The 22,184-nt window shown below is 44.6% G+C and overlaps 3 protein-coding genes across 9 annotated transcripts; 2 read left to right on the forward strand and 1 right to left on the reverse strand.

Annotated features, from left to right (window-relative positions):
- Window positions 1-461: 461 nt before the first annotated feature.
- On the reverse strand, window positions 462-3,371 carry pgls (6-phosphogluconolactonase). Its single transcript, XM_061224845.1, has 6 exons — window positions 3,286-3,371; window positions 2,148-2,416; window positions 1,877-1,984; window positions 1,694-1,795; window positions 1,209-1,349; window positions 462-981 (listed from the first exon to the last, which is right to left on the reverse strand). Exons 2-6 carry the CDS (start codon window positions 2,412-2,414, stop codon window positions 835-837), a joined length of 765 nt encoding a protein of 254 aa, XP_061080829.1. The 5' UTR covers window positions 2,415-2,416; window positions 3,286-3,371; the 3' UTR covers window positions 462-834.
- A 1,704-nt stretch (window positions 3,372-5,075) lies between these two features.
- LOC133113965 (zinc finger protein 239-like) lies at window positions 5,076-11,688 on the forward strand. 5 transcript variants are annotated; one of them, XM_061223137.1, is made up of 6 exons: window positions 5,076-5,566; window positions 6,003-6,170; window positions 6,279-6,384; window positions 8,355-8,482; window positions 8,572-8,677; window positions 9,440-11,688. In XM_061223137.1, exons 2-6 carry the CDS (start codon window positions 6,123-6,125, stop codon window positions 10,645-10,647), a joined length of 1,596 nt encoding a protein of 531 aa, XP_061079121.1. In that variant the 5' UTR covers window positions 5,076-5,566; window positions 6,003-6,122; the 3' UTR covers window positions 10,648-11,688. The 5 variants fall into 5 exon arrangements, with proteins under 5 accessions (XP_061079121.1, XP_061079120.1, XP_061079124.1 ...); XM_061223136.1 differs by having other exon boundaries at window positions 6,003-6,130; XM_061223140.1 differs by having other exon boundaries at window positions 6,003-6,130; window positions 11,185-11,688.
- A 2,184-nt stretch (window positions 11,689-13,872) lies between these two features.
- On the forward strand, window positions 13,873-21,675 carry trim35-13 (tripartite motif containing 35-13). 3 transcript variants are annotated; one of them, XM_061224149.1, is made up of 7 exons: window positions 16,336-16,563; window positions 16,647-16,713; window positions 17,271-17,366; window positions 17,463-17,693; window positions 18,254-18,276; window positions 18,412-18,530; window positions 20,315-21,675. In XM_061224149.1, exons 1-7 carry the CDS (start codon window positions 16,469-16,471, stop codon window positions 20,860-20,862), a joined length of 1,179 nt encoding a protein of 392 aa, XP_061080133.1. In that variant the 5' UTR covers window positions 16,336-16,468; the 3' UTR covers window positions 20,863-21,675. The 3 variants fall into 3 exon arrangements, with proteins under 3 accessions (XP_061080131.1, XP_061080132.1, XP_061080133.1); XM_061224147.1 differs by lacking the exons at window positions 16,336-16,563; window positions 16,647-16,713 and adding an exon at window positions 13,873-14,518; XM_061224148.1 differs by lacking the exon at window positions 16,647-16,713 and having other exon boundaries at window positions 15,368-16,563.
- Window positions 21,676-22,184: the final 509 nt, after the last annotated feature.

Genomic DNA, 22,184 nt, shown 5'->3' on the forward strand with positions numbered 1-22,184 from the left:
AGAGAAGAGATTCCTCATTCTTTCCCAAAACAGAGGGGCAACAGGTTAGGATATGCAGTTTATGAACAGCATTGTGTGTGTTTGCAGGATGTAAGGTTGTATAGGATCTGTAAACAAGCAAGCACATTCACTCACACACACACACACACACACACACACACACACACACACACACACACACACACACACACACAGGTTCTTAAACAAGGCTATTCATGTTTCTATTTTCCAGTTTTCCAGTGTTTACTAAGATATTAAGAAACTGCAGATGGCCTGTGACACATTTCCTGTTCCTCCGGTTTCACTTGCCACTGGTGGACAGGACTGGTGTCTGTCCCTTCAGTGTCTCATTAGTGGAGCCAGAAGTGCTACAGTTCATTAATACAACCTCCACTCCTACAGAGGAAAACGTATTTATGTTTATTCAGGTTTACAGTAAAAGATAAAACAGAGAAGCAGAGTACAGTTTCGAACATGGTTGTTTATTCCAGAGCACTCTCATTTCAATACTACACAACCTATATAAAAAAAAATCATAAATTTGGAATGGATTGAAAAATAAGTGCCTATTCTTTCCAGAACCTTCCCAACAAATTGCCAAATGAACAACCAGATGGATTGCAAACCAGGGAAATAAAGTCTACAGGAAGTAACAAGGTCCACAAGCTTCACTGCTGTGTGCAACACATAATTTACACGAGCTCGACAAGTTTTTTCGGTGTTGATTTCAAGTAGTTTATATTTGCTTTCTCTCAGAATTTGCAAAGTGCTTTGGACGCTTCTAACATTGCTACAGATACCACGTTCCTCTCTCTGGCTCCCCCTGGTGGTGTTTTAGAGGTGTGCACCAGAAGCTGGTCTCTCCACCTGGAGGGTCAGGGCGGCTGCAGCTGGTTCGTCCAGGAGCCAGAGGAGCTCTCCCTTGCTGGGCGTTACCCTTGCTGCAGGCAGGAGTGGGCCTTCCCCGCCCTCCAGGACCCGCTGGTGGAAACAGAGAACTAGTCAGACCATTGACTAACATTCTCTCGTAATCTGAGAAATGCCTTAACGCCAATCCTCGGGAAGTCAGTGTTTTAAGATAAGTCACAGAACATTCTCAATGTTAAGTGTATTCCCAGAGAAGTAAGCAATGCTCATGGCCACATGTAGCAACATGTTAATTCAGCAATTTACATGATATTAGGGGCTTTCAGCAGAGAGCACCTCACCTTCAGCACAGAGGCTTTGCTGCCCCCAGTTGACACAAAGGCCACACAGCGGGCAGCATTGACCACAGGCAGCGTCAGGGTGACTCGTTGAGGAGGGGGCTTGGGCGAGTCGCTGATGGGGGCCACCGTCTTCTGGCTCTCCTGTCAGGATCAAAGTAAAAGGAAGAAACGTGGATTCGGCCCATTGCATATGCAAATGAGAATTCCTGTGCGATCAGTGTGTTGCACAACACCGTACTGCAGGGATCAACCCATCACAGTCCTGGAGAGCCAAGAAATGCTGGTTTTCAACCCTCCCGTTACAGGTCAGGTGTGAAGACAGTCTGGCCAATCAGTAGCAGTAATTGTTCAGATAATTACCCTGGAGAAAATAAAACCAGGCCTGGGTTTGGATTTCAGGGCCAGATTTGAGAATCCTTGCCTCTACAGCATGGGGAGAGCTATAATATAAAAACAGAATGGAGTTGGGTGTAGTTCATGTGTACCTCCAACAGGGGGTGATCTGGGAAGAGTGAGCAGGTGTGTCCATCAGGGCCCATCCCCAGGAGCAGCAGGTCAAATACAGGGATTGCTTCACCAGGGAAGCTCTAAGGAAAGATAATGCACAAACCCTCACTGCATACTGAACACATGTTCACATACTGGGCGAGTCAAGAACATGCATTTACCTCGCTCAGTTTGCGAGCGTAATCCTCTGCACACTCTTGTACAGGTAAAGTGGGGTTGATGGCCAGAACTCCACTCTCAGGAATATTGACTTTGGATAAAAGCTGATCCTGAAGCAAAAAACAAGAGTCTTTTTTTACATGCTGCTTTTGTTGTTGGTTAGTACATCTAAATTCAGTGAACGGACCATAGCCATTAAATACGCCCCACATGAGATACTCTTCGGACCCAATACTGATGCATCTAAGGGGCCCAAAGTGCCACTGCCATTACCTTGTACAGCCCATAAGTGCTTTCTGGGTCACTGAAAGGAACCACCCTCTCGTCGCAGAAGCCCACGACCCAACGGCTGCAGTCCAGGTTCGGCAAGGCGGTCAGCTCCTTGCTCAACATGCCCACCAGGCTGCCTCCCGACACACCCATGGAGAAGCGGCCCCTGGCCGACCCACAGGCCTGATCTGCTCTCGCGGTGACCAGCCGAGCCAGCGCCGGACCTAGCTCCGCTGCAGATGGGAACACCAGGACCCTACGACTGGACATGTCTGAGGAACGGGAGGAGGGAGGGCGTGTCAGAAGTAACAAGACAGAACAAGGCAGAGGGGTGACGACTCTCTTACAGACTGTCTGCAGTGGCCTTGCAGAGGGAGGCAGTTTTGCAGCTAATAAGCTTGCAAGGCATGCAGTGGGAGAAGTTCAGGGGATATGACAGAAATGGGGAAGTTCAGGGGATATGACTGAAATGAGGAAGTACAGGGGATATGACAGAAATGAGGAAGGACATTTACATCACAAACATTGTGGAAATAGCAAAAAAATTTGCCCATGTGTGAACAGGGCCAGTTTTTTTATTATATTATTGTCCCTTTCCCCACCCACCGTACAATTCACTTAGATTTAGCGGAATTTAATTTATTTGTGGCAAGGTGACATTTGCAGCCATCTCGTAAGAAGAAATTGCCTGAGCTGAACTTGGTTCAAGTGAGGGTTGGCGAGCAGACAGCAGGGAAAAGATTAACTGGAGTACAAGGTAGAAACGGAAATTGAAAACGAGGCTCGCATCCTTTTCTGGTTTCTGTAAATGAAGTTCTAGTCGCGTAGGAATATGCGATCCCCGTTAGGCGTACACTTATCTAAATAACTTGTTGTAGGCTATACAGCAAGTCGAAAGTTACTGCTTATGTACGTCTTCTGTCTCCAAGCATTTTTCTGAATTACTAATGAAACACTGTCACTGACACTACAACTCCCCATTCAAAGCTAGCTAAGAGTCTGAGAAGCTTAGATGCTAATTCGTACAGGTCAGGTAGCTTGTAATAAACACACATCATTACAATTGCTTTTAAATGAACAGTTCAGCCATTTACAACAGTTTTACAGAGAAAATATTCGATGGCAATTCACGCACATTTACCTTTTTTGTTTGACAGTGTAAGCTACGTTGAGCAGATCACGCGAAGGCAGCTGCAGCAAGCTACTTCCGGCAGAGTTTCCTTTTCGAGTTTCAAAATAAAAGCACAATGAAAAGCTTTTGAAAACAATATTTTCTGAATTATTCATGACTGCCCGAGACCAATAAACGCGTCCATAAAGAAAAACACGTGCCTTCAACGTGGGCGTGAATATTTCAGATACATTTGATATATAGTGTTCTAGAGCTTCCAACATAAGACAAACTGTTGAAAGAGTACATTTTTTCAGTTAGTCTGATCTATAACCATTATAATTCAGCTGTCAGTAGTTGGCATTAACCAATAAAACATAGATATTTATTGGGATATGGGCCACATTGTACATACAAAACACAAACAGATGAAGGAGTGTTTGATGAAGGATGATCAATTGAAGCACATCAGTTTGGATTAGACTTGGACCTGCACATAGTGGTGATGGAGAGTGCCTTTAAACCCACAATGGTCCCATGCCTGTTATTTTGCAAATTTGGAAGACAAATTGTATTTTCTGGCCTGTTCTGGCTGCAGTGCCATCCATCAGTTTGAGAGAGACATGGGTAGTGCCCCAACACCTCTGCTTCTTCACACCCCAGAGTCCAACAGAGCTGCACAGTCATTCCATTTTAATATAGGACAGACTCTATGAGCCCAATCAGAACAGGTATGTCATGAGGTTGGGCCTACAACCCTCCCTGCGAAAGAGCACTGAGCACTGCTATGGTCTGGATTCAGTCCCAGCCAAATAGAGTGCATCCACTACAATGGTATGAGATGAGCTACCCAGCAGCCACTGAGCCTGTTTTAAGTCACCAGTTTTTAGATAGGATCACCCAATCAGCACCCCATTTCTTTTACATAAATATGTCTACATTTGGGCGGCACAGATGGTGCAGTGGGTAGCACTGCCGCCTCACAGCAAGGAGGGTTCAAATCCCTGTCGGCCGGGGCCTCTCTGTGCGGAGTTTGCATGTTGTCCCCGTGTCTGCGTGGGTTTCCTCCGAGTGCTCCGGTTTCCTCCCACAGTCCAAAGACATGCAGGTTAGGCTGACTGGAGAGTCTAAATTGACCATAGGTATGAGTGTGTGAGTGAATGGTGTGTGTGCCCTGTGATGGACTGGCGACCTGTCCAGGGTGTATTCCTGCCTTTCGCCCAATGTATGCTGGGATAGGCTCCAGCCCCCCTGCGACCCTGTTCAGGATAAGCGGGTTAAGATAATGGATGGATGGATGGATGTCTACATTTGCGAAACAGCTGACACATATCCAATACTCATTCTTGTGTCATTCTTGTCTCATTCGTGTACTTTAAATAATGTCACACAAATTGACACCATGAATTTAATTCCTCACATACTGTGAAGGAAACCGACTTACTAGTGAATGATAGCAAAACAAAATCTAATAGTTTCATCATAATGAAACAAAATTTAAAGAAGAAAAATCAAGCAAAAAAAACATTGGTTTAAGCATACTTTTTTCTTCTGCCGTTATACATACACTAATACAGGAGTAGGTTTTTGAATAATTTATGAATACCTCTGACAAGAACAAAATACATTCGTATCGAATTCAATTCAATTGTGATGTAGTGAAGAGGTAGCTCCTATACTATGCATGGTTAGAAAGGTTGCTCCTGATTAGATTTCTTGAAAATGACATTTATTTTGAAAAACTTTTCCATGATGTTCAGAGAAAGTATTTCACATCGACCGCCTTCATTTCTATTCTCACCATTGTAAACTACGCTTAACCAATGGCTCTGATTAAAAGTTGATGTGAAACTGTTCAGTCACTGAAAACAGCCAAATTATGTAATTCTCTTCGTTTCTACGTTACGTCCAGCTGTAAAAAGTTTATTTTACTTTCATGGCTTTATGCTGTAAGTGGAGCAAAAGCTCATCAACTTTCTTTCATATAAAGGAGGGACATTTTTTATTATAATGTCGACTTCTGTCACGTTGAACTTGCGAACACGGGTGGTCTCCATCCTGGACGTACTGGCTAAATCAGCAATAGCAGAAATCAGTAAAGTCATCGACGAAGGCACCGAAGAGTTGCGTTTGGAAATGTCTCGGAGTAAGAAAGAGAATACAACGCTTAAACGGAGATTACTGCTAATGGAGAAGCATCTACAATCAGCTCGAAGACATGGAAAAATAAGAGCGATAGAGAGAGACAGGATTCGCACTTCAGTCAGCGATGAAATTCGAAAAACGGACACGTCGGACAGCGACAGTTACGGTGAGTGCAACACCTCTGGCTTAAGTTAGCGGATTTCTTTTTCGCGCGGTGTTTGGCTTCTGCGACCTCTCTCGCTTATGGAGAGGGGTAGAGATGTCCCCTGGCTGCAGAGTTTATACCGTTAGTATAAACACTATGCAGTCGCTTAGGGCCACAACCTTCACTTTTTAACACTTTGGGGCAACAGCAGCATTCTTGTTTAGGGTCACCAGATCCCTGGCTCTGCTCTGTTTTCATCAGCTGCAGTTTACAACATCATGAATAGGCTTATGCCTTATTATTTACAGCATTTATTATTACAGCATTACCACCATCATTCAAAAATCACTGTATTTTTTTTAGGGCGTGACGTGGGGATGTAATTTCTCTCAGTTGCCAAAGTCCTTTTCTGTAACATACTCATGTAAAGCCTTGTACAAATTGTTATACATTTCAGAAGAGGAAGAATCACTGTCCACAGACAGCATGTTTGGGAAGGAGTGGAGCATAAATCTGTGGAAAGATGGAGAACTCGCAGCTATGAAAGAGGAGGAAGCTCCACTACAGCCAGTCATCAATGAGGAGGTCACTTCACACTGCTTTTAACCAGGAGGGCAGTGTTTTGGTCTGTTCAAATGCCTGCCCTTGGCTATTTTTGGAATGTCATTGATAGGGCGACAATATGCAGGAAATGAAGTCCATGGAAAGTGATCTTCTCACTTCTTTCTTCCAGGCTACACAGACAGTGGACGACAGGCCGGATCTGTTTTCCATCAAGGTTGAGCTGTTTGAACAGAAGTTGGAGGACACTGATCCACAGGAAGGTCTAAAGATAAGCAGTAAGTATAGACTAGAAACCTTCAGGAAAATTTGATGATTCCCAATACTGTGGGGGAGGAGTCTTAACCATCCATTCAAAGCTAGAACTTGGAGCAAGGTTGAGATTGTAGAAATGTACATTTCAGACCGAATAGAGAAAAACTGATGCCTGTCACAGTATTCATAAAAGCTGCCATTCAGCAATGCAGTTCCTCAGGACTCACAGAACATCAGAACATCAGTCCGGCAAAGGGCCCTGAAGTAAAAATTTGTTTGAAAATTATTTTGAGATGTTTTTTAAACTGCCATTACTCTCCTCAATTTACACTACATACATATACATAAAAATGTTCATATACACTCGGTTTACCCCTTTATTAGTTACACCTTTACACCAGCTTATAAATGGAAATATTTAAACACCATAGTCGTAGCAGTAGTCCACCGATTTGCCGCAATCACACTTTGCATTTTCTCGAGGAAATGCACATCTCTAGTTTAAATTAATGGCTTTGGATGGAACACCAGAACCCTATGATTGGACATCTCTGAGGAACGGGAGGAGGGAGGGCGTGTCAGAAGTAACAAGACAGAACAAGGCAGAGGGGTGACAACTCTCTTACAGACTGTCTGCAGTGGCCTTGCAGAGGGAGGCAGTTTTGCAGCTAATAAGCTTGCAAGACATGCAGTGGGAGAAGTTCAGGGGATATGACAGGAATGAGGAAGTACAGGGGATATGACCGAAATGAGGAAGTACAGGGGATATGACAGAAATGAGGAAGGACACTTACATCACAAACATTGTGGAAATAGCAAAAACATTGGCCCACGTATGAACAGGGCCAGTGTTTTTATTATATTATTGTCCCTTTCCCCACCCACCGTACAATTCACTTAGATTTAGAGGAATTAAATTTAATTGCGGCAAGGTGACATTTGCAGCCATCTCGTAAGAAGAAATTGCCTGAGCTGAACTTGGATCAAGTGAGGGTTGACGAGCAGGCAGCAGGGAAAAGATTAACTGGAGTACGAGGTAGAAACGGAAATTGAAAACGAGGTTTGCATCCTTATCTGGTTTCTGTAAAGTGAAGTTCTAGTCACATAGGAATATGCGATCCCTGTTAGGTGCAAAATAAGTGTGTGCCTATCTAAATAACTTGTAGGTTATACAGCGAGTCAAAAGTTACTGCTTATGTATGTCTTCTGTCTTCAAGCATTTTTCTGAATCACTAATGAAACACTGTGACACTACAACTCCCTATTCAAAGCTAGGTAAGAGTCTGAGAAACTTAGATGCTAGTTCATACAGGTCAGGTAGCTTGTAATAAACACACTCTTGACAAATCATCACAATTGCTTTTAAATGAACATTCAGCCATTTACAACAGTTTGAAAATGTTGAAAGAAAGAGAACAAAATGCTTAAATGGAGATTACTGCATATGGAGAAGCAGCTACAATCAGCTTGAAGATATGTAAAAGTAAGAGTGGTAGCGGGAGACAGGATTCGCATTTCGGTCGGCGATGAAATTCGAGAAAACGGACACGTCGGACAGCTAGTTAGGGTGAATGCAACACCTCTGGGTTAACTAGGCAGATTTCTTTTTTGTGCGGTGTTTGGCTTCTGCTTTCGCCTATAGAGAGGGGTAGAGATGGCCCCTGGCTGCAGAGTTTATACCGTTAGTATAAACATTATGCAGTCGCTTAAGGCCACAACCTTTACTTTTTAACACTTTGGGGAAACAGCATCATTCTTGTTTAGGGTCACCAGATCCCTGGCTCTGCTCCAGGGATTCCTGTTTTTATCAGCTGCAGTTTACAACATCATGAATAGGCTTAAGCCTTATTATTTCACAGCATTACCACCATCATTCAAAAATCACTGTATTTTTTTTAGGGTGTGACGTGGGGATGTAATTTCTCTCAGTTGCCAAAGTCCTTTTCTGTAACATACTCATGTAAAGCCTTGTACAAATTGTTATACATTTCAGAAGAGGAAGAATCACTGTCCACAGACAGCATGTTTGGGAAGGAGTGGAGCATAAATCTGTGGAAAGATGGAGAACTCGCAGCTATGAAAGAGGAGGAAGCTCCACTACAGCCAGTCATCAATGAGGAGGTCACTTGTTTTTGGAGTTTAATTGATAGGGTGACAATATGCAGGAAATGAAGTCCATGGAAAGTGATCTTCTCACTTCTTTCTTCCAGGCTACACAGACAGTGGACGACAGGCCGGATCTGTTTTCCATCAAGGTTGAGCTGTTTGAACAGAAGTTGGAGGACACTGATCCACAGGAAGGTCTAAAGATAAGCAGTAAGTATAGACTAGAAACCTTCAGGAAAATTTGATGATTCCCAATACTGTGGGTGAGGAGTCTTAACCATCCATTCAAAGCTAGAACTTGGAGCAAGGTGAGATTGTAGAAATGTACATTTCAGACCGAATAGAGAAAAGCTGATGCCTGTCACAGTGTTCATAAAAGCTGCCATTCAGCAATGCAGTTGTGCTCATTAAGAGAGGCAAATCTGGGTTAAAAACCCAGGCCATTACGCAGGACTCACAGCAAACAAATTTAGTTGAAGGTGGATTTTCACAAGGTTATGCAGCATTCCCCAAATTCAGTATTTGATGGAATTCCTTGTGTTTTAGAGCCTCTGAAAACTAGCTATTTCAGAACTTGGTAATGAATACCAACATATTCTTCGTAGTAATGATAACAGTGCAGTTACTCCCTGCTTCACCCCTGTAATACAGATACTGCTGTAGTTTCTCTGACATTCTGTATCTTTTCATTCACACACCCTTCACACACCGAATTTGTAATGAAAAAGCCCATCACATCTCTATGACGTACTTAGATTTTTATTTACACAGTTTTCCTGTTTCTTTTCCTTACATTGCATTATAGTAGACATTTAGCATATGCTCTGGTCCATAGTGACCTACACAATGTTTGCATTTTATACATTTATACTGCTGGATAATACAGAAGCAATAGCTACCTTGGTATCTCAAGGAATTTGTACAACCTGCAACCTGCCCAGTCCTCTATCCATTACACCAATGTCCCCATAGGTTGTTTCGAATCAGAGAGTGATTCCACTGAGCGGCAGTACATCAAAGAGTCCTATCCGCAGCCTGCACCCACAGAAATAATGGAGGAACCTTACGCACGGGCTACAAGTGCAGGGGGCCGATTGGAACAGGACACCCTCCCCATTACCTTGGAAGGCACGGCAGAATCACATGCATCTCCTGCACCTCCACAGAGCACAGCGGAATCTGGAGATGCTCAGCCATGCTTCCTTCGTGGTCAGAACATCAATCCGGCAAAGGGCCCTGAGGGAGCTGGGAGACAACTGCTAGCATGTAGATATTGTGGAAGGAATTTCTCTTATTTTATCAGTTTTCAAAAGCACCAACAAACCTGCTACAACACAAGCGAGAACCATTCTTGTCAAAAAACTGAACTTGCACACCATGAGAGCACTGAGATTGGACAAAAAACATTTAAAAACAGATGGTTCAGTTGTGAACATTGTACGGAGACTTTCAGTTGTTCTTACGATCTCGAAACACATCAGACTATTCACAGAGAGAAACAATTTAGCTGTAATGACTGTGGGAAATGTTATTTAGAAAAATGGCGTCTTGATTCACATCTGTGCTCTCGCACTGGAGGGAAACCGTACAAGTGTAACGATTGTGGAAATAGCTTTTCTCAGGAAGTTCACTTGAGTTTACATCAATGCTTGCACAACAAAGTGAAACAATACAGTTGTGTCAAGAGTGGAGAGAATTCTTCTAGGAAGAGAAAATTAGAGTCGCAACACCGCATTTACAGAGAGGGCAATTTCTATAGCTGTGCAGTTTGTCAGAAGAGTTTCACAAATATAAATACTTTTACACAGTATCTGTGTAAACACATTACGGATAAATCGCACAGGTGTTTGGAGTGTGGAAAGTGTTTCACAGAGCGCAGTAGTCTTCTTTTACACCAACGCACAATTCACGCAGGAGAGAAACCACACAGCTGTGCTGAGTGTGGCAAGAATTTCACTCAGAAAGCTAATCTTCAGAAACATCAGGTCATTCACAGTGGAGAAAAACCGTACAAATGTCTTGAATGTGGAAAGAGGTTCACACAGAAAGGTTATCTTAAAAAACATGATCAAATTCACAGAGGAGTGAAACCATATAGGTGTCGAGAGTGTGGAAAATGTTTTTATCTTAAGACTGATCTTAATTGTCATGAGCGCAACCACAGGACACAAGTATTATAGGCACTTTTATCGTGGATAGAGTTTCTCCAGGAAACCTCCACCAACAATCAAATCACCAGGCCCATAGTAAACAATGTCTTGAATACTGTGCTTGTTCATAGCTTTTCAATATTCCTATTATTTTCTGAGATATTTAAGGTTTCCAGGGAAACAAGTTCCATAGGAATGAATGGAGGAATGTTCTGTTTCTGGTGACAGTTAAAATTTGTGTTTTTGGAGATGTTGTTTAAACTGCCATTCATATACACTCGCTTTACCACTTTATTAGGTACACTTTTTGACCAGCTTATAAATGGAAATATTTAAACACCATAGTCATAGCAGTAGTCCACCAATTTGCTGCAATCACTCTCCGCATTTTCTTGAGGAAATGCACATCTCTAGTTTTAATAAATGTTTTTAAATGTATGCCTCAAAATTCTCAAGTGTTTAGTCTGACAACTTAAATATCAGTGCTGCAGAAGCCCCACGAAAGTATAAGAAGTCGTTTCAAATGTAAACGGACATATTCTGATCATTCTGACTTGTGTTTCACAGGTTCAGTGTTGTTCGGACGTCTGGAGGACTGGTCTATTATCAGGCTTTCTTACCTTTGTGATGACAGGACCAGTATGTAAATAGATGCCAGTACTGTTATTAATCATCTTGTTAATTTGACTATTAAGTTTAAAGTTTGTTCGTTCAATGCACATAAATAACATTTCCATAAAGGTGCCAGAGTTAGCCACGGAGACTAATTTTCACCATTGACCCAATGCAATCCAAGGTACAAGGATGCATTTAAGAATGAGTTCAAAATGAATGTTGTCTGAAGCTCATCATAATTCAGCCTTGGGAGGAACCATGTAAACCAGCTGTACATTCTAGTCCAAAGTCTATGAATGTGACTCCCAACTAATCATCCATTATTTCATAACCTTATTTCTGTATTTGTGTGGACATAACATTAGGAAACAGGGTTATGCCAAGGTCACAAATCCTTGTGCTAGTGGACTGAATTTCCTCCTTTGAAAGCAAAAATATAAATGCTGGAGAAATAAACCCTGCCTCTTGTTTTGTTTGGTGTCCTCAGAATAAACATTTGTCTATTTGTCACTATACAGTCAGGAAAAGATATTGCCATTGACATCATGCCAGTAATTTGAAAATAATCCAAAATCATCCGAACATGACCATACAACTTGAAACTGAACTTGAAAGGCAAAAAAGAGATAGTTCCTTCTCCATTTGCAGTAATCTATACTTAGTTTGACCCCTTTAGCTCAAGGTACTACACACTAAATATAGATTACTATTTAGTAAATAGTGGACTGATTTCACAGAAAAAAATAATGTCCTGACATTTTGGTGGATAAAAGTATTGCTTTGTTCCTATGTAGAATAAATGTAGTGCACTGTTAATTTACACTGATGTACAAAATACAGTTTCATTGATTATTTTTACTGACCTTCCTCACTGTTAAAAGCAATTGCAAATGTGTTCTCTTTGCAGGCACAAATGGCTGTAGCTATAAATATATAGGTATTTAAAGCCTTCCTTGGACAGACTTAAGTGTACATTTATCATGTGTGTAGCTTCCCAGAGACAGGTGGAAAAGAGACCTGCAGCTCAGGCTGTTGATATTTCAGCCGGAAGACCAGTCCCATGCCCTCATATTCAGGGTGATCAGCCATGGCTTTATTTTAGCCCCTCAGCTCATGTGAGTAACATTCATCAAAGTAACCCGAGAGAGCCGTCCCATGGGGTAAAGGCGGCTATAACTCAATCTGACAGGTTGCACATGCATACAGAACATACAGTGTCATATGTGTGGCCTGTTATAGATGCAGGACAAGTCAGAAACCAGGAGAGGCGATGGACGTCTTATCACAGACACAACCTATTGCTGACATGGGGCTCGGGCTAATGCCGGGAGACGGCATGGAGGCCGTGTCCCCCTCCGCGCTGGAGGACGACCCCAGCTGCGGTGTGTGCAGGGAGGTTTTCGACGAGCCCCTGGTTCTCTCCTGCGTGTGCTGCGGCTGCAGCTTCTGCAGCGCGTGCCTGCTGCGCCACTGGGAGCAGAACGGCTCTCAGGAATGCCCACTCTGTGACAGAACGTCTCATACCATCTGCGCTGAACACGACCGCCGCCTCACCCTCTTCTGCCTGGAGGACCTGCGGCCCGTCTGCCCCGCCTGCCCGGGGTCTGCCAGCCACAGCGGCCACAGGGTGTACCCGCTGAAGGAGGCCACGCACGACTGCAAGGTACCGTCACAAAACTGCCTGTGCTCCGTGTGTAGCGCCCTGGCGTTGGGTACGGTCGCTATCAGTGTGCTGTTTGTGTCTTCAGTCTTTATTAAGAACGATGTCTCACCCTGCCTGAAACAGCCCAATGTTTAGGTGGAGTGCTCTTTGAGTCTGTACATGCTGAGTGCTATACATCACATCCAAATAAAGTATTTCTATGTGTGGACACAATCTGGGGAAAGGGGGGGGGGCGGGATGTTTGTCATTAGCATCACTATTGATCAGCTTGTGTCAGTAGTGCTTGTGTGTCAGTGATGTGTGAGTAGTTTTTTATGTCTCAGTCGTGTAAGGAATATTTATGAGTGTAGGAAGTGGGTGTGCGTACATGTTTGGGTGTGTGAGTGTCAGCATTCCCTCTGTGACGTTGTTGTGTCATTTACATCGATCTTTGCAAGTAGTGCAGTATTCATTGCTCTGTATGTGCAAAAGCATGGAAATGGTGGACTTGTGATCTCTTGGGAATAATTACAAATCACTTTGTGATGGTAGAGAAAGTGGACTGATCCTATACATACATTACTGAAAAATATATGATGGATTTCACATCGTTTACTTCTGTGAAGGTTGGAAGACACATTTTGGCCATGTTTACTTGGACCGTGGAGCAAGGCTGGGGGAGGATTTTATAATACCAGAAGAAGTTTGTTGCCTTTTTTCTGCATGTTCCATCTCCATGACATTCATGCTCCTTACCTGCAGTGCGCTTTCCACTACCAGGATGGCTTTTTCTCATCAATTTCAATGGGATGTTTTTGTCATCTGGGGCATACCGCCGAAGTCTGAATGGTGTTTCAGTTCTCAGGACTGGCTTCAGGTACAAAGAAACACAAGAGAACATTTCTCCACAGCAGAAGGGATTATGGAAAAACAGATACAGGTTTGGAAGAAGGAAAGCTCAAGTAGATTTGTGCTGTGAATTAAAGCAGATGTTTTATTGGAGGAGCCTCTGACATAGTCCATCACACGTCCTACCTCAATATTAAAATCCAGGAAACTGAGGTTGGACATGTGTGAAGGGTTATGGAAGAGTCCCCTCCAAAAAACCCCCCCCACCTATACAACATATTCTAAAAAGAAGAAGATTGCCTCCATCTTGCTCTGTGTGTGCTCATCTTGTGCAGCCACAAGCAAATGAAATGTCAAAGAGGCAGGATGGGGGGTAAAAGGGGGGCCAGGGTGTGGTGCCTCTGTAACCCGATGCTTTTAGCCGTGGCAGTTATAGACATGGGGCTCAGGCTCAAACAGGGAGACGGCATGGAGGCCGTGTCCCCCTCCGCGCTGGAGGACGACCCCAGCTGCGGTGTATGCAGGGAGGTTTTCGACGAGCCCCTGGTTCTCTCCTGCGTGTGCTGCGGCTGCAGCTTCTGCAGCGCGTGCCTGCTGCGCCACTGGGAGCAGAACGGCTCTCAGGAATGCCCACTCTGTGACAGAACGTCTCATACCATCTGCGCTGAACACGACCGCCGCCTCACCCTCTTCTGCCTGGAGGACCTGCGGCCCATCTGCCCCGCCTGCCCGGGGTCTGCCAGCCACAGCGGCCACAGGGTGTACCCGCTGAAGGAGGCCACGCACGACTGCAAGGTACCGTCACAAAACTGCCCGCGCTCCGTGTGTAGCGCCCTCGCGTTGGGTACGGTTGGGTAACGGTACGTTTGTGTTAGCCGAGGCAGTAGCTGGGACTCGCTTTATTGCGCTTCCAGCAGGGCCTTTGGGGAACACTGCCAACAAGAGTCCCTCCGTTCATAGGTCAGGGATGCTGGAGATGTCAATGAATTCATGAATCATAAAGTCTCTCCCAGGCCTGTCGTCAGGGATGACCGGCTGTGCTTTATTTGAGCACTTTGGCTCCCCCGTGTGGGAGGCCCCCTCATTCACAAGAGGTAAACAAATGGCCTCTTCAACACTGCAATGGCAGCTAAATACAGGGGGATATGCTCAACCACATGTAAATAAACCTGCACTGTAAATGACACATAATATCCCTAAATTCGATAAATCCTGCCAATCCTGTTTTCTTAATACTTCTCTTCAAATATTCATTCTGGTCAGCGGTCTCTTCACAGATTAAAAAAACACAGTCGAAAATATAATGGTGCTTATTGGCCAAAATCGGTTGCTCTCATTTTTCCTTCCACGGAACATTTGGAACCTCTTGTGAATGCGGACGATTTGGGCAGCTTTTTTCCAGGAATAAGGAGCCAGGTCTCCCAACAGGGGTGCAGCTGTGAGGGTTTCAAGTTCCCTGGGTGAACTGGTGTCAGTCCCCCTGCTCCCAGAGGACCTGGCAGCATTATGTGCCATTGGATGGGGGCGGGGGGGGAGCTTCTCACTCTGAAAATGCTGACGTCAGAGAGCTGGGGGGGAGCTGGCACACTTCACCTTGAGAGAGGGGGGAAATCTTGCACTCGCATGCCATACATATATTGAAATGGTCAGTCTCTCCACCCTTTTCCACAATCCCAAACATTTCACCATGTACTGTAATTATCAACCTGCTATCAACTGTTTTTTATATATGTATTCATATACAGTACTGTGTCTTAGGCATCCTAGATTTATTATATACATGTTTATTTTTTGTGTGTGTTAGTATAAAAGAAGACATTTGAGATTTCCAAAAGATTTTATTTTACAGAGACATTTTTGCATTTAATTGAAAAAAAGTAACATATTACTGTAAGCAACTGACTACTTTTTACATAAAAACTTGATCAAGGCTGTCTGAGATCAGAAGCAAGGAGCCAACCAAAGTCTGCAGAAGAACTATGGCAAGTTCTTCAACATGCTTGGAACAACCTCCCTGCTGATTGTCTTAGCCAACGCTGTCCTGCAGTTCTATATCATAGAGAAGTGATGCAGTTTTAACGCCGAAGGGTGGTCACAAAAAATATTGATTTGATTCAGTTTTTAACTACTCTGCCAAATTACCTAAATGTAATGTAAAAGGTACAGTACGTTTATTTAGGACCTTTCATTGAATTATTTTTGAAAGAATCTTATCTGGACAGAGTGTTATACAGGTGCTTAAGACTTTTGCACAGTACTGCATATGTAACAATATTATATATATCAGTTGATACAGGTTTGATAAGTACACTTCCCACGTGCTTAAATGTTTTGAGGTGGGATGGTGGAAAGGGGTGGAGACTGGGTAACCCTATCTGACCTTATGGGGCGCAACACCCAGAGAAGCGGCATTCGCTCAGGGATTGGAGGGAAAAGAGGGAGCGATGGCGTCCAGACACTGCGACCTGGAGGACGAGCTCAGCTGCCCCATGTGTGGATACATCCTGCGGGAGCCCGTGGTGCTCTCCTGCAGGCACCGCTTCTGCAAGGTCTGCCTGGAGGGCAGCTGGGGCTCCAACGGGGAGTGCCGGGACTGCCCTCTGTGCTACCGGCGCTCCTCCCTGGAGCAGCTCCTGGTCAGCCCCGTCCTGGAGAGAGCATGCGAGACGTTCCGTGTGGAGAAGAGGCAGCGGGACCCCCTGGCCTGCGGGGAGCACGGCGAGCGTCTCACACTGTTCTGCCTGGATGAGCTGCTCCCCGTCTGTGACATCTGCCGCTCCTCCCCAAACCACAGGACCCACAATCTGTACTCCCTCGAGGACGCTGCGCAGGACTGCAAGGTAAGCTGGACACAAGACCTTGCAAACGCGTCCCCTCCACTTAGGACCATCATACCACCGATACCCCTTTTGATCTTACCCAGGGAGAATCGCAATCTTTTACCCAGCCTGACCCCTGACATGGCGCAGTGTTTTCCAACAGGAGAGAAGGTAAGTGGCGTGTTGGGTGTCAGGCTCTGTCTCTCCTCATCAAGTTCAATTTCAGCTGTTGTCATCGTCCCTGTCCAACCCCAGTCAAGAAAACGCAGAGCGCCAAATCACAGCAGCCATGTTATCTGGCTCCCGGGTAGTGACAGTTATTAATAGGTTTCTTGGCAGGGTTTATCACAGCTCTAATAATAGGATTATACATGCTGGAGGTTGACTGGTGGTTCAGCTGAAACTGGAGCCCTGGGATTTTCTCCCCACCTACACCCCCTGTGACCTGCAGGTCAGGGCAGGACCACGCCCCTTCGTCCACCACCACAGACACATCTTCCAGTCTTTAAACCCTTTAAAAAAACAATTTCCTTATTGTCAGAGCAATGATCGCAAGTGTGCATGGCACAGACCCTATGGTCCCCCCACCCCATTCCTAACTGTTAACACTTGCTATGCAGGGGGTAGCCTGTTGGCCTCAGGACATGATAAGTGGGACCCTTCATGTCAGACGTGTCAGATGGGGAGTAGATGGCTCTGCGAAAAGACATCTGTGCTTTTCTTTCCAGGAGGAACTCAAGAATGCGCTGATACCCGTGCAGGAAAACCTGAACCTGTTTCAGAAAGCTAAGCTCAACTGTGATCAAATGGCAGAGCACATTAAGGTATCTCTCTATACAGCGCATTGAAATTAAGCTGATAGTCAGGCAAGTAAAGGTTTGCTTCTACCATAGAGTCCCTCTGTGTTTCTCCTGGGGTAGGGCCAGGCCATGCATGCAGAGACACAGATACAGGAAGAGTTTGAGAAGCTCCACCAGTTCCTGCGAGAGGAAGAGGAGGCTCGGCTTGCCATCCTGAAGGAGGAAGAGGAGCAGAAGAGTGAGATGATTAAAGAAAAGATTGGAGGAATGGATGGAGAGATCAGTTACATATCAGACTCCATCAGAGCCATAAAGCAGGAGATGAGATCTGAAGACATTGCATTCCTGCAGGTAATTCAGCGGTCCTATACTTACTATGGAGTGGGCCAGATTGGAGATGAGTGTATTTGGATTGTGGGTTACAACCCTGGTGGTCATGATCCCCAACAATAACCATAACTACATATCTAAACTAAATTATACTTGTGATTAAGGCCACTCCAGAGAACATAATTTTGTTCAACAAAATCAACAACAATCAACTATTTTCCCCCTGCATATTCTGGTGTGTGGTAAGCACAGAGATAGAATGTAGAGGATGTCCTCATACTGTACACACTAATATCATAGCTAGCTAGGTAATGGGAACTTCAGGCTTTAGTCTGCAATCTAGCCAACCAGGTCCAGTCTGTGCCAATTGCAGCAAGACTTCTTAAATATACACAATTTTCCCCCCCTCTCCCCACTCCAACCCTAACTAAGCACAACTGTTGAATGAGGTGTTTTGGTATACAAGACGGTAGACCTCCAGGAACAGCCCCTCCATAGAGCAATGTCATAAATTAAGGCAGCAGACTGAAACACATCTGTGCTTAATCACATGATTAATGTGGCTTTCTCTTGACTTCCAGAACTACAGGGCCACTATAAAGAGGTATGTCCCGTCCTTCCTCCTGTTCCCTCTTCTTTGAAATAATTTGTATAAACATGGACCTCTGAACCCAAACCTGTATTAGTCGATTCCTGAATCCAGTGTTACATCAGTACTGACACCTGAATGTTCATGCAGAACCTGGAGTACACTGAAGGATCCAGAGGTTGTTTCAGGAGCACTGATCGACGTGGCCAAACACCTGGGCAACTTGAAGTACAATATCTGGGAGAAGATGCGAGAAGTTGTTCGATACAGTGAGTACGGAGTGGCTGAGGCGTGGCACGTCCTAAGAGACTGAGCAGGCTTATTGGTGTACGTATCTGTGTATCTGCATGCTAGTGTACAAGTGAGACTTGCAGTAACGCTTTCCTTTGGGGACCAGTTTCTGTAAACCAACCCAAATTATATTTGGAAACACATCCAAAGCTAGGGGAGCATTTGGGGTACATTCAAGCCCCAGCCTTAGAGCTTGAATATCCATCAGGATGGCATTTCTATTTCTAGCTCTTGGGAGATTATTGGTCATGTCACCTGCTGCCTGTCTTCTACAGATACGCCACTGAAAGCTATATAAACAGATGTAACAATTCAAGTTCCAAATTCACTGCCAGGGAGAATAAAATTTTTAACATAAATATGCATTCGTTGCAATGTAGTTGGACAGCTGATGGTCGCTAAAGTCCTACACTGACTAGCATTAGTCCTCTACTAATGCTATTCAGTGTATTTCTGAGATGTTGACTATAGCAATATTGCTTCAGGCCAGGGATCATCAAATCAGTCCTCAAGACTGGTTTTCCACCCTCCCTTTACCTGGGAGTCAGGTGTGAAGGCAGTCTGGCCACTCAGTAGAACTAATTGTTCAGCCAATTACCTGAGAGAAAAGAAACCCAAGGCCATATTTAGATTGAGGTCCAGATTTTATGATGCCTGCTTTAGGCAAATTCTTAACTAGCCATGGTTGGGCTATAGAGCAGCTTATCTAGCTGGCCAAGCAGTCTGGCTAGCCAGCTAACAGTCATCCAGGCTAGCAAGCAAGTTCTTAACAGGGAGATCCACAAAATCTTATTAGTAAGTACTCTTATGCAAGCTGGTTCAAACAAATTAATGTTAATAGGCAATAGTTATATATATCAAAGGCAAATGTTAGCTGTAAACCTGTAATCATACTGTATCCTGTGCTGATAGGAATTGTGCAAATTGGCCTGTTTCTGAAACTTAAATATATAGAAATGGATTACATTTGGTCAGATAAGCAGTTCGGTCCATTTTATGATTCAATAATGTACAACAGCAATTCTCAATCATCAAGAAAGGACCAGTGTGGGTGCAGGCTTTTGTTCCAACAAAGCATTTACACACCTGATTCTACGAATCAAAGTGTTCAGCAAAGACCTTAATAGTTGATCAGTAGAATCAAGTGTCAAATTGCTTGGCTGGAACAAAAGTCTGCACCCACACCAGCCCATCCTAGATATGATGGAGGATCTCGGAGTTAGGACATGGACAATGGCAGCAGTTGTTCTCAATGCCAGAGGTATCCAATGTTATCCGAAAAGGGTTGATGTGGGACGGGTGCTGTTTTTTGTTGTTGTTTTAGCCCACCTGACTCAACTAATCAATTTATCAGGATAGTATTTGCACGTTCTTTGTGAATGTATTTTTTGGAAGGCATGACGTACATGTGACCCACCTATGGATCCCCATTTGCCACATCTGTAATGGATATTGCTTCAAACTAATGTTTGAAGGAGCAAGGACATTCAATTTGCCTAATTCACATTTTCTTGATTTCCCCCATCTTCACATCCTTTTCTCACTTCCTTTCCTTGCCTCCCCCAATGGTTGTAGCTAAGAGGAAGGAAAGGATACAATGAAAGAAAGGAGGAAGTGATAAACAAGCGATTGGAATGAGCCCAGCTGTCTTGTTACAGGGCTAAAACAAAAACCTGCACCCACACTGGCCCTTTTCAGACATGATTGAGTGGGTACGCATACCCTGATCCATCATCTTGCCCCTTGCTCTCCCTCCCCACAGCTCCAGTGACAGTGGACCCCAACACTGCAGCGAGCTGCTTCCTGGTGTCAGATGACCTAACAGTGGTCCAGTGCTGCAAGGAGAGGTTTGATCTCCCTGACAACCTGGAGCGGTTTGACATCAGTGCGGAGATGCTGGGCTCCGAGGGATTTGGGTCAGGGCGCCACAGCTGGGAGGTGGATGTGAGGGACAACACCTACTGGGTCATCGGCGTAGCCAAGGACTCCATCAACAGGAAGGGAAAGCACGTGCTGACACCGGCTGAGGGCTTCTGGACCATTCGGCTGCGCAACGGGGAGTACAAGGCCTGTTCGGCACCCTGGACCTCGCTGAACATGACCCGCGAGCCAGAGGTGATCAGGGTCACGCTGGACATGGACAGGGCGAAGGTCACCTTCCATGACCCCAGGGTGAGGACGCCCCTCTACACCTTCACGGACATCCTGAGCCCTCGGGTTCTCCCCTACTTCTGCACCGCCTGCAAGCTCTACCCCATCACGGTCCTGCCCAGACGGCTGTCAGTCACACCCGAGAACTACCACGGGTGAAACCTCCCTGCCCAAACGCCATCCAACTCAAGAGCTTCCTCCTCCCTCCTCCCGTCCCAGTGTGACCAGAAAACCCAGTAGCAGTCCGTTCAGTATAGCCGTGTGCAGGACAGTGACAAAACCTGTCCGAAGCTGCTCCTACGTGAATGAAGTTGAGTCAATTAGCATGATATCTAGTGTTAAAATAGACGTGAAGAGGTGAAATGCATACTGAGCCCAGTTTGTAGACCCATCGCTTTGATATGAGCACTGAGAATGTCACTCATATACTGTACAGGGAGGCTCACAAGCTCCAGTAGTGAGTAGGAACCTTTTTAAAAAATAAAAATAAAAAAATAAAACTGAAAACTGTTAAATTCATTAATGTCAATTGTATTTTTCAAACGGGAAGCCAAGAGATTGTGTCGATTACGAGACACACTAGAAGAGAATCAAACTCAAAGTCTAGAAATAGAATTCCATCCTCAGCAAGGGTCACCGACAACGCGCTCTCAGGAACTGGCTTCAGTCGCTTTCCTTCAGATCGAAGGAAAAGCTCCACAATTGACATATTATCAACGCTTCAACCAGCCTTTCTCCTTCTCCTGCCCCTGTTGGCTTGACTTCATATAAAGCATTTCATTTGTGCTTCTCAATTGTACTACTGCACTCTTCCATAACATATTAAAACACAACATACCTTCAACACCCCAACACATGTAGACACAATATATAAGCAGCAAACAATAAGAGCGCTTACACTGCATTTCTGGGGGGTGGACAGCGCTCTGCTCACAACATGAATAAAAAAAATAAAAAAACCTTTATTTTCAATTGCATATTTTATCTGCCTCTCAAACAGCAAAAATAGTATCTTCATTATTGCACCGCTTAAAAACTTTCCTGTGAAATTTTATCAGGCAGTTAATCCTAATCTGGTTGTAACATTTACCAATCGGATGACAGTGAAGCTCTAATAACCCTAGTAGTCCAGGCTGTACATTCGCCACACTGCAGAAACCGTTGTTCTGTTGGATGAACCAAAAATGCCTTCATGTGATAAAGTCTCTGCGCTGGGCTGCCAGTCACAGGAAGAGTCATAATGCCTACTGCAGTCCACTAAATTTAGCCCTGAAAATGAATCCTCGGAGTATACAGTAACAGGGCTACAAGGCACATTGTGCGAGTTTGTTTGCGTGTGTGTGTGTGTGTCCGTGTTGAGCACGTGTCTGTTCAGGAGCTGGTGTGCCTGTCTGTGCGTGTGTGTGAAGCAGCATGTGTGTATTTTTCTGAGCTCACATTGTGCTGGTAACATCCCAATGTGCTCATCATTGCTGAAACCC

The sequence above is a fragment of the Conger conger genome, chromosome 16 (genome assembly GCF_963514075.1).
Source record: "Conger conger chromosome 16, fConCon1.1, whole genome shotgun sequence".
In the NCBI taxonomy this organism is placed as follows: Eukaryota; Metazoa; Chordata; class Actinopteri; order Anguilliformes; family Congridae; genus Conger; species Conger conger.